Source organism: Acanthisitta chloris, unplaced genomic scaffold, assembly GCF_000695815.1.
Source record: "Acanthisitta chloris isolate BGI_N310 unplaced genomic scaffold, ASM69581v1 scaffold6429, whole genome shotgun sequence".
NCBI classification, from domain to species: domain Eukaryota; kingdom Metazoa; phylum Chordata; class Aves; order Passeriformes; family Acanthisittidae; genus Acanthisitta; species Acanthisitta chloris.
This window is the reverse complement of record NW_008690761.1, coordinates 22534-35054: the sequence shown is the minus strand read 5'-3', so window position 1 is coordinate 35054 and position 12521 is coordinate 22534. Positions and strand designations below refer to the sequence as shown.

Genomic DNA, 12521 nt, shown 5'->3' with positions numbered 1-12521 from the left:
TTAAAAGATGTTCTGTCTGATTTTACTTAAATTCCCTAAAGCTAACCATTGAGCTAGAGGATAAGCCTGGAAAATTTCAGACTGAACAATGTGTTTTTCAAGCAAAAACTGGCACTGGTTATAACAGAACTTACGGTGATATTGGAGCTCACCCATATTCCCATACAGGGAAGGAAGAGGCATATGGAGCTGTGCTGCTTCTCAGCTCTGACCCTTTGCTCCAAAAGCAATTGAACACAGAGAAAGTCCCCTTTATGTGCCTAGTGCTCCTGTTTCCCATCAAGCAGGTGAGCAAGGTAAGGCCAGCAAGAGTGAGCAAATGGAGCTGTGCTATCCCATCCCTCAACAGTCCAGAAAACTTGTGAAAATGGACAAAAAACTGACAAAAATCACAGGTCTATGCAAGGAACATGGAAGTAGGCACAGGCAGCAAGCCCTATTGCTGTCTGCCTTGCTTTCTGCCAACCTTTGACAATCTGCATGGGGAGAAATGAACTCCAAGTATCTGCTGGCAGACTGGTGTAGAGAATGCTCTATCCTGCTCTTGCTTGATGCACCCAGATGGCATGTGTGAGTGCTTGGAGATGAGTGCACTTGTGCACAACATCCACAGGGCAGAGCAGTTCAGTGTAAGCTTGTCTTTGAATGTGCAGCTGCATGTGAACAGACTTGAGATACACGTGGACTTGAGAAAAGGGCTGGATCAGAGTTTCACTGGCACAGAGGGCGGTGCTTAGATTTTTGTGTGACCACCAGGCCTCAGGGCAAAGAGAATAGCTGAGGACCAGGCTGCAACTGGAAGGCCTACCAAGCACCTGCTAGGACAAAACCGCTTAAAGGAGGAGCCGTTAAAACCACACAGAAATAGGGAGCCTGGCATCACATATTTGTATGAATGGAAGACATGTAGATGAATGCCACACACTGCACTGCACAGCCTTACCTCTCTGTCTCAATAAAAGAGGTGAAATCATCAGCCAAGCTGGAAGTGGCAAGAATTCAAGTGAAATTGGAATCTCCAAGGCGGCCTGCTGAGGCTGGTTACTTGAGCCACCATGTTGGCCCGAGATCCTGTTTTTGTCTTGTAGAATAAGGAAACCCATTATTGCTAACATGTGCTGCAAGAGTTCGTTAGCATTGAGGGTTCCCTTAGGAGTGGGCTAAGTGATGTGATCCCATTTTTCCCTATGAATATTTATAAGGAGACCACATTTGAGTCTATTTATTTTCTAAGATTTTTCTTCTTTTTTTTATGAGGTTTTCAATCTTATGTCTGAGGTTTATATTTTCTATTTTTTTTCAAGGCAAGACTAATTGCTGGGGGGGAAGGGAGTTGTTTGGTTGTGCAATAGCAACAGCTGTTGTTTTTTTGTGCCTCATTTGGCACTAGAGTAAAAACAGCAACTTTTTGTTTGTAATAATAACAGATGTGTTTAACATTAAATGCAGTCTGTGCTAGAGATGGGTGAACGTGTTCTGAATAAATTTTCAGCTCACTTGAAGTTCACGGGTTCAAAATTTACCCACAGAATCGACCTCTGCAAATGTCTTCACATGCCATGAATTTAGTTCTATTAACTTTTGCACAGCCTGGGATCTCAGAAAAGGCTATACGCTATAAAATTCACCATGCTCTCCTCTAGCAGTACCAAAAGAGACATGTTCATGGCCACTAATCATTACCACAGATTTAAGATAGTAGTGAGGAATGAAAAGGCATAAGGAGAGGAGGCAAGGTGAAAAATTATAAGAATGGATAATCAGAAAGGAGATGCCACAAGGTGAGAAAGAGGCTAGAGCAGAGCTAGGGCAAGTAAACAGCAAATTAAGTAAGAAAATGTCTAAAGGATCTCTGATACTCAGTCTTGCCAAGTGTAGAGATTACTCTCTTTCTAAAAAGTATTTAAGCATGTGTTTAAGTTTAAGCATACATCGAGGGCCAACTAAATTCAGCAGAACTGGACACATACTTAATAGCTTTGCTGGCTAAGGGCCAACATGTACCATACCTTGCAGGCTCACACTCCAGGTAACTCAGAGGGGGAATATCTAAGTGGAATCAGTGGTCAGAAAGTAAGAAACAGAAACCACAAGCCACAAGGCTCCCTAGAAGTCCAAGAAGGACCAATTCTACTATAAATGTGCCAGGAGGGACTGAATTTGTGAAATGTACTGCCTCCATTGCAGCTGAAAAGAGGCTAAGAAAGACACTCCCTGTAATTACTGATGTGGAATTAAATCCTCCAAAAGGAAAAGAACAAAAGAAACAGAAAAATGTGCCTATACCTATGACGAAAATTAAAGAAATGGCAGAAACAGTCTTCTAAAATATGTCAGTCTGCAACCAATATATTGAATAATACAAATGGTTGCACAGTATTGGAAATTTCTGCAGCATTACCACTTTGAAATCCATCCTTTCAAGAAATAATTGGCCAAAATTTATGCTGATAAATAAAATTCCATCACCAAAAAAAACCCCACAATATCATGCAAAGAGTATTAAGACTGCATGGTAAAGGATTTAAGTCAAGAAATAATATTCTAAGTTCTTTGTGAATCTTCAATCCTTTCACACTCTGTCATCTGTATCATAATACAGTTTTAATGACATAACTTTATGCAGCCTGACACCTAAGGGACACTAAGCCACATTTTATTCCACAGCAGTCCTCAATAATCAGTGGAGACTGCTTACTGTCAGATACACTGTGAACAGAGAAAAGAAATGGCGTGCACACCTCTACAGTTTGCAGAGACAGCTGCATAACTCTATATATGACATTCAGACTTTCAGTATTGGAACCACCAATATATCATTCTCTTGAATAATGTGGTGTGTTTAATTGATGTTTATAGATTTGTGGCAGAAATCCTCATCAAACAGAATGGAACAGAGATGAAAAGTAAAAGATTTAAATCCATTAGCATACATTATTTGCTTTAAAATTACTTGGTACCCACTTGGAATAGGAAAATAAATCTTTCTCTAGAGTTTACATTCTTTCTCCTACTTGCCCTTCCAATTTAGCTTATAAGAGCAGAAACATAATGTGCACCTGTGGAGGAGGGTGAGGTTGCTTGCAGCTTGCATTTTAAGGCAGGGAGTAGGCTGACTGGAGGGAATGGTCCTGCAGGGTAACAAAAGCTGCTCTTTTCAGCCCTATGGAACTGGACCTTATCTGAGGACTCACCTCAGATGTCTAGAGCAGTGTAGGTCTTCACATTAACCTTGGAGCAGACTGTGTAGCAGCACTGAATGAGTGTATCAGCCAGTCACTTATGCTGCTGCAGAACTGTGGATGGTGAATATTTATCCACTGCTATTTTCATTTTAGAAGCCACTTCAACTCATCATCTCAATGCTCCAGTTTATAAATGGATACTGCTGAAGTGATGCACTTCACTGAAGATCTATATTAAGTCCTATTAGCTACTTGATCTCAGAAGCATCTTAAATGTTTGAAATGCATCAGCACAAGAAAAAGAAAAGTGAGATAGAGTGTGTGCCAGCTTCTCAGTCAACAAAGAATTTGAAGAGACCTGCAGAGCCCAAGCTTCCTGCTTATACAACAAATGGCCTGAAGGTAGCAAACCTGATTGCCATGAGCCACATCACGTTCCTGGAAGAGCAGCTTCATTTGTTAACACTCCCTAATATGTATGCAGCATCTCATATGAGGCCCGTTAACAGGAGAACTGGCCTCTGCAGTAAGTGCCAGACTGACAGGAAAAGGATGATCCCTCTTCTGAGGATGCAAGCATTGTTCTTGAGGCCCACTGTTACAGCAGTACAGAGAGTGCCAAGGTACAGGCTCTCTTTTCTACCACCACTTCTGGCTGTCAAAAGTTTACACGTATAAAATTTCAGAAACTAGAGTTTGTAATTTAAAAATTTTATATCTAGGTGTCTGTGACTCACATTTCCCCCACTAGTTTCCAGGATGGAGAAGGAAACACTGAGAAGGTGTAATGCTAACAACTTGGCTCTCTCTTCTGCAGTTCTTTTCAAAGATCTGCCCCTACATGAGGTGCTATTTAGAGCTCCCTCTTGTGAAAGCTGGAACCATTAAAACAAAGTAATTTGTCAGTGTCAGAAATCCAAGAAACAAAGGCTGACTTTAGCTCATGGTTTCAAGTAAAGCTGATTTCAGAAGCAATTAAGTAAAGTTACAATTACACCACTCTTTTAGTTCACTTCAGACTTTCGAATAAAAAATACTCAGGCTGCAACCTTAGAGAAAACAGCATGACTTGGCTGAAATAATTTCTTTGCTTTGTCTAATTTACATTTTCAACCAGTATTAAACTTCATATGCACTGAGAAATGCATGTACAACAATCTCCTGTGACTTAAGAATATCTATGCTATTGAAATATTAACATAGTCATCTCACCACTTTATAAACTATTAAATATAAGTGAAAGGGATGTTCCAGTGCAGATACTTGGGACAGAGAAAGTTAAAGGGAGAAGAGCAGAGTCTTCAGAGCAAGAGGCAGAAGCTCATACTCAGGGTGACAGGAGCATGTGCGGGGAATGCTGACCTAAATTAATATGCCAGAGGGTCCCTTCTTTCCAAACTTCATGCCCCACTGCCATACACACACTTCCAAGAAACACTGGAAAAGATAATGGCGAAGAAAAAAACAAATAGAGAAGAAAGCTATGTTCTTTTAAAAAACTCACATGAGGACAGCTGCTGACTGGAATGCATTGTTTCTTGCGACACTCTGTCTTGCCTTTCACACAAGCACAGATGGTGCAGTTCACAGAGGACCACATCTCTCCATCCTGGAAGAGGGAACATGATATAGTATCAGCTGGGGTGGCAACAGGAAGCTATTTCAGCAATGTATCATTGCACAAGAAAGGATAACTTTCCTTGTAGGTATTGTGTCATTGTTTAGTCTAAATTATTTTGAGGTGTCTGTCCATGGCCAGTTGGATTCAAGACAAACATCAAATTCAACAAGGTTTTCTTCCCTTTGGCCCTCTTGGTTAGAAATTCATTTTTCCAAGGCTAACCAAATCACACTTGAATTTTTCATCTGCGTCCTGATTATTTGCATTGCTTTTTCTCCAATAAGCATCTGAGATGTGATCACACCTACCACAAATTTTAGTTTAAGCTCACATAATTAGAAAAACCTGATTCACTGGGTTGAGTGACATCTTTAAGTTGTTGCACGTGAAAGTATTTGATTAAGATGTCAGCATATAGTGAATTTATTCCCAGATGTAGCATCATTTTGACTCAGGGCAAAAATGGTTGAATAATGAATTCTAATTTAGATTACTTACAGCACTTTCACAGATATTTGATCTGCTAAACATCTGAAAATGCTTAGAAGAAATACAGTGCAGAACTTCTCAAATGCAGAGCAGGTAAGACAGCCTATGTATGGCTCTGAAAGTATTAAGTGCAGAGCAAAATATGCCTCATGGTCTTGTCCCCACTTGGGATGAACTGCTTGTAGAACTGCCCTGGCTCCTTTTTACATGGTGTTGCATTTGCCAAGTGTGGTTCCTAAAACATTCTGTCTCACCCACTTACAGTCTTATGCTAGTCCACTTAGAGCCAAACTGTGCATGTTTTCTGTTTACAGGGCTGCTGTGAAGGAAGGGTGAGGATAGACCTGACAGGAACAGGCAGTTCAACCAGACAGCTGTGAATAATTATATGCCCACCTCAACATGATGTTCTGACCAGAGAGAAAAACAGACTATATATGAAATGCCAAGGAACATAACTTATTCAGCACAGCATGCTTGGTCAAAGGCTGCCTCTTCTGCTAAATTCTGTTAAATCTTTTGTTTCCAGGGCATGTTACTATTGCCTGGTGTTTCTGACACAGCACATGTTCTTGAGAGTCTAATGACTACTCACCAAGCATCCACTATGGTATGAGAATAGGTATCACAGGTGACTGCATGCAGCTACTCTGAATTTTTTGTCTCACAGCTTGTTTTGTACAGGAGTGTACAGGAGTGCAAAAACACATTTGCTGTGCCCATTCTACCTGTGTTAGACCACTGACTTCAACAGAGCAACACTGGATTTACTCTTTTGCGTATAAGGCCAGAAATGGGTGTACTGACTCGTTATTTTTTCACACTCCATATAATACTAGTAATATAATAAAATCTTCACAAGAAGCAGAATATTTTAGTTGGGTGCCTAAGAAGTAGGCATTTGTTCCTGAAGCACAATGGCACCAGTGTGAAAGTGCCAATCAGATGGAGTATAGTCTCAGTGTACAGTAGGTTCACATGTAATTTCCAGAATAAACACTTCAGCTATGTACACAAAAGATGGAATAAATGGGAAGCAATTCTGGCTGAGAAAACCAAGTACTCACAAAGGACTTAATATTTGATCTGATTCAAGGGTCTCAATTCACAGATGGCCCATGAGGTGACAGAATCTTTTTCTGACACTGTGTGAAAAAAAAAAAAGCTGCACCACTTGGAAAAACAAACAAGGTCTCAGCAACAGCAGAAGTGTTCTGCAGGGAACCCCTTGAGATTTGAAAACATTGGGTGAGAGTACAGTAGGTAACAGTTATTACATGGCTATCCCAGTTTAAGATGTCAGGGGTGCTGTCTATAGAAGAGATGTGAAATGTAGTAGATCAAGATGAGTAACTTCCAGCCAAGATGACCTTCACAAAGCTCCTGTTGGCTCAGCTATGAAAAAGACTCTTTGGCTCAGCAGATAAAGTCTACATACCACACAGAATATCTCCTCCATGTTAGGAAAGCAAAGCATAACTATCTCTTACTAAAAAATGCATCACTTGTCATGAAACAGCAGCTTGGACCTCTTCATACAGAATGGGAGACAACATATCACACCAAGAAGGAACTAATCTTTAATTGTTGTATATCAGCAGAATTTACACAAACAGAAAAAAATGAAAAGCAGATGACAAATTTTGCAAAACTTTGCCTCTGAGTTGTTCCGACATCAACCAGGATGGTGAGGATTCTGCTAATAAACAAGCCACAATGCTAATTTACAGTAAAGTCATGCTGTTTCAGCTGTTACAATGGCATATACTCTTGAGACACATCTGAAACTTTACCTGGAAGATCTTATTGCCGAACTTGCACACTTTCACTTCTTCAGGAGAGATATACGAGACACATTCCTTGCAGCAGTGGTCTTTGTCTTTACTGCATTCGCCAGGAAGTAAGCACCTCTTCTTACATATTACTGTTGAATCCTAGGCAAAATGATGAAAGGAGATAATAAAATCTTCACCAAGATGTATGGGTGTCTATGTGTCCTTGCCATAACATTTCTGCTTGTTCAATCATTGATCCACCCAAGCTACAGTGCAATTGCTTCAAATAGGTCATCTCAGAGGGAAAAAAAGTTATTTATGAGTTAAGGGAATCCTTCATGGTGCATGAAGCTAAAGCCAAGCTTGTACTTCTCTTGGCCTGAAAAATCTTACTGACTTGGTGACATTTCCATTTTTTTGTCTAGGTGCAAAAGTGCAAGAGGTCACAATCATGTTGGGGAACTAAAAATAAAATCACTACCCTTCAGCAGAGATGTGGTAAGTCATCATTTAGAAACTCCTCTTCCACTCTAATGCAAAATTAAAGAGGATCATATAATCTGAGCAATTTTATTTTGCATCACACAGAGTAAGGCAACATGTCTCAGCTGAGGCAGTCCGTAACTTTTTTAACTTTCCTAGCAGAACTGCAAGTGCTCTTCAGATAAGATTCTTTGGGACCACACAGGATGCCAAAGAAGAACAGTATCAGGCTTAAAGTTCCACAGCCCTACAAATTACTGCTAAGCCAGACAACCATCAGGACACATATCAAAGCACTGTGGACTTACCTTGCATGTACATATTGTGCAGTTGTCATACATAAATGTGGACCCATTATCATACACGTTGCTGTGAAAGAGGCAGCTTCCAAATGGGAGGTCAAACACTTTCCTCTGTCCTGAATATAAATAAACAGTAACAGAAACAGAATGTAGTTGAAAATATGCCATTATTGTCAACAAAAATAGTAGGGCTTATTGTCACCAGATCAAATTCATGTCCGATGTGTCATTTACTATGTGTTTCCACTTTGGTGTAAAAGAAATATGCACTTTTAACAGTTCGCTGTTCTTCTAGCACACATTTATCTGTAAGAATTCTATCATGGGAGGGAATATAAATATGATTTATGGCATGTTTATGTTGGAAAAATCTTTCTTCTCCTTCTCATCATAAAGTACACAGTGCAGCTAAAGGAATAAAAAGTAAGCACTGCAAGTTCTTAAGGTAGGTACACTTAAACTAGTTTAAACAGCCTTTAACTTAATGCAATAACTTATCAAATAAAGCAGTCTTAACTTATTTTAGCATATCGATCTCAGGGTTTTACAGCAGCTAAAAATCAACTCAGTGACATTGATGCAAAAAACACACAGGCATTGTCCAGTCTCATTAAGATAGCTTGGTATGCCACATTCATACAAAGCTGCAAGAAATACAGGCATTTGCATAATTTATGAGCAGAATTATTTAGTTTTCATAATATATAAAATATTTGGGTTTCATGAGGGTGAGACAAAGGTTTGCAGCACTATACAGGGGAGGCAGCATCAATTCCAAATCCCTCCTGAAGTCCTGAAATCCTGCAAGCGCTTTCAAATCCAAGTTGCAACACACTTCACAGTTCTGTAAGTTTCTCTTATTCCTCAGCTTTTTTCCCCAGTAGGTTATTTTAAACAAGTGACCATTATAATACATAAACATGATCTCTTCACAAAACCAGTACACTTTACCTGCGTAATTTTGAATTGCCCTGCTTACTTTTGGTGGCAGCCAACTAATAAGTTCTTTTGCAAGTGGCTGTCACTCTCCTGGTTTATCATTTCTGAGATCTAATCTTTAGTAGGCATAAATTCTGAGATAGGGAATGGCCACTGTAAGTACATAAAAGTACTAAGTATTAGGCCAATACTTTAGCTTTCAAAGCATCAGGTCTTGCCACACTGCAACTCCTTCATTCTTCACTAATTCTTGATAAATATAGAATGTCTAAAAAGAAAAAGATTCCATTTTCCTCTGAGATATAAGTGAACAAAAGGAAAAGCACATGGCAAAATCCATTGGATTAGCCTTGAGGCTTTACAAATCGAATGTTAAACAAAAGTTACGAAATAATTGTTTTTGTTCAGATAGGCATAATTTGAACATCTCTCACAAATTAGCTACTTTGAACTAATCTGTGCTTGCATAGCCGGCCTTCCTTCTACTGGATGTGCATCTTTCTGAGAAGGCTTAATTTCTCTTTCAGAACAGACATATGAAATCAGTAGAGGATGCTCAGTAGCCCCAAAAGGAGCTGCTCTGCATCCACGTACCACTTATGGGCAAAGCCTAGCCACAGTTCTGCCTGTAACAACACTTCTACTGCTCTATGTGGGGCCAGGACCTCAATTGCATAGCTTGAGCCAACAAGTGAACAGAAGTCCAGTTCTCGCTCACACCCCCTTGCAAAACACTCAGCACAATTCTGGGTGGCCAAACCAGTTCAAATAGTTGGTAAAAAAACACTGACAAAGAAGCTACCACTTAAAAAGATGTGGTGATGACAATATTGGCTTAATGGTCAGCTTTCCTGGCTCACAACCACCAGTTAAACTAATAACTCAAGTCCCAGTAGAGTCCACAGCATTCTTCTAAGCTATATACGCTGAATTTCAGGAATTCAATTGCAGGGAGGTCCTTCACATGATGCTTTAAAAACCATGCACCAGCATCCTGGAAACATTTTTCTTTCCCAACTTCTATGCAGTGTGCTACTCATCCCTTGGCTTTATCTCCACTCCAAAACTTTTAATGCTTCCCTGCGAATAGACATTATCTATTTACATGTGATGAATGCTTTAGAGCAAAGAAGTTTTAGAGCAAAGACCACATAAAATGAAATTTGTTATTATCAGTGAACTTCTTTACATTCTAAGCAGGGAAAAACGAATCTATAGAAAGATCGCCTTGAAGTAGCCAAAAATAAAAGCCTTGTTTTGAATGCCTAAAGCAAGGAAGGGAAGGTTCAGTTGGGAAAAGCATGGGGAGGAGAGGACAAGGGGAGTTTACAGATGGAAAGGAAAAATGTCCTCAGCTGAAACAGAAACTCAGCATTTGGACTGTTCTCCTCTCCATTTCATTCCTTTACAGTCTTACTCTCTGGGGCTGAGGTTAAATGTTCCAGGAAGATATTTATCTGTAGCACTTCTCAATTAGCAAATAAATACATCAGGTTTGCTTCAAGCAGTCAAAAATATTAAGTATTACTAGAACCTGGAACTCTATATGGCTTGCTGCCTCCAAGGCCAGACCTCTCTGTATCCCTAAACTAGACCTGAAAACAGACTTTGGATAATAGAAAGATACAGTCAAAATTAAATTAAGTTTCTATTGAAGAACTGGGAGTTACTGGCTCTGAAAATTTTCCAAACTTAGTTATAACCTCATAGACCAAATTTACTTGGTAGGATGTAAGTGCTCCTTGTTTCTGAAACAGACAGAACGTTAACTTGTGGGATAAGTGGTCCAATCAAGAGAAAAACAAAAACTCTCAAAAGTCACTGCCTTCCTTGCGTGACTTGGAAGAACTAAGCACCTTCTTAGAAGCCTCTGACTGACACTTTTAAAAGTGTTGGAAAGACATAACTGAAAATATTCCCTGATGAAACAGATTCCACCTTAAGAAGTTAACCATGAGGCAGACTCCTGGGTCTGTGGCCTCTCTGACAACAGTTTCCAAGAATGCAATGCAAGTTCAGAAGTTTCCTCTGATCTGCATTTGTTCAAAACCAAGAACGCAAATGCTCACTTGAATAATATGAGAGGGCCAGGCCTTTTTCCTGTAGCAAACTCCAAAGAAACATTTCCTCCCACCTCAATCTCCTATGTAAAACATATAATGAAGGTGGGAAACATCTCTATATTTGTCCCTCTAAGCAAGCCAATTGGTCCATGCTCAAATGCTCTTCTGCAATTGCTTGCTTAGTACCAGCCCTAACAACCCTACACACTGACTCCAATTACCTGTTCAAAATCTGTAGATTAGAAACTCTGCTGAGCAGTACAGTCTCTTCCACTTCCTAGAATTTACCAGTATCATGAAATACTGGCATAAAGGATGCTGTGCACAAACATATCATATTAATTACAAACTTCACAGGAAAAAAAACTACTCACCTAGCTTAGTACCAGCCCTAACAACCCTACACACTGACTCCAATTACCTGTTCAAAATCTGTAGATTAGAAACTCTGCTGAGCAGTACAGTCTCTTCCACTTCCTAGAATTTACCAGTATCATGAAATACTGGCATAAAGGATGCTGTGCACAAACATATCATATTAATTACAAACTTCACAGGAAAAAAAACTACTCACCTAAGCATTTGGGGCAGTCCAGCAGGTATGTGACTGAGGTGCTGGGGACATGAAAGAATAGGGCAGACTTCCTGGATGCACTGTGTCCTGCCACCCTGAATGAAAATAGACTCAGTTATTTCTTTATTAGCTTTTAAAAAATAAAGCAAATAAAGCAAAATATCAAGCAGATGTGTACATGCCCACACAGACTTCAAAAGGTCTTGAAAAGCCTTAGTCAAAGCAGTATTTTCCAACAGAAATTTCTGCTTGCATCAGGCATACACAACAGGTACAACTCTCCTTCAAGACTTTCCATATTGCTTGCAGAGACCTTGAATCATTCATATTTTTTTCAATCTCTCAAACAATGAATGTAATATTTGAAGAAACAGTGTCTTACTGTCTTATTTCTTGGTGTGGATATGAGAAAACCAGGGAAAATAAAATAATTATCCATAAACCTTTCCGGATGTTCAAAAAAGTTTCTGAGCAACTTTTTACATTATTTTTCATCTCCTGTGTCGTGCCCTTCTAGGCTTGTCTGGGACAGGGATTAAGTGTTGAAGCAAGATGAGAGCAGGTGTTCTTCCACTATGTCCATGACCTCAAAAACCAAATGAGCCAAAATCACTTTAAAAAGCACATTCTTGTTAGACTCCTAGTCCAACTACACAAACCCAGAAGGTCTGCTTTCTTAGCAAGAGGGCATATGAAATTCTGAGAATGAATGAGGAAAAAAACCAAAAAAAGCAACCAAAAAAAGCAAACAGGACTGGATATATCGTGGTGTATCAATGAATACCAGAAATAGAGGCAAAAATGAAAGCACAGAATATATGCCTAAGTCAGTCAAAAGAGATCTTTGTTCTCATTCTGCTCTGTTGCTCAATTACTTCACATTGCTTATAGAATACTGTGTTTAGCCCTGGACTCTCTACCAGCATGTGCTCCATATGCTCATGAGAGGTCCAGGTTGTCAAACTTTAAAAATCAGTCCACCTTTGTCTTAGCAAGGAAAGTCAGTTCTTTTCATCTAACTGTTCTGCCTTATTTATCACCCAGAGCTGCAGGCTCATCCCAACAATAAGCTTTGTGTTCCTGGATGCTA

At 39.6% G+C, this 12521-nt stretch overlaps 1 protein-coding gene across 1 annotated transcript in view; it reads right to left on the bottom strand.

Annotated features, from left to right (window-relative positions):
- LOC103809124 (BMP-binding endothelial regulator protein-like) overlaps window positions 1-11526 on the bottom strand; it is a gene marked incomplete at its 5' end in the record, with an annotated part of 72587 nt that extends 61061 nt beyond the window's left edge. The window contains 5 exon segments of the mRNA XM_009081939.1: window positions 4690-4794; window positions 7089-7229; window positions 7862-7971; window positions 11432-11448; window positions 11450-11526. Of these exon segments, the coding sequence (XP_009080187.1) occupies window positions 4690-4794; window positions 7089-7229; window positions 7862-7971; window positions 11432-11448; window positions 11450-11526 (450 nt within the window).
- Window positions 11527-12521: the final 995 nt, after the last annotated feature.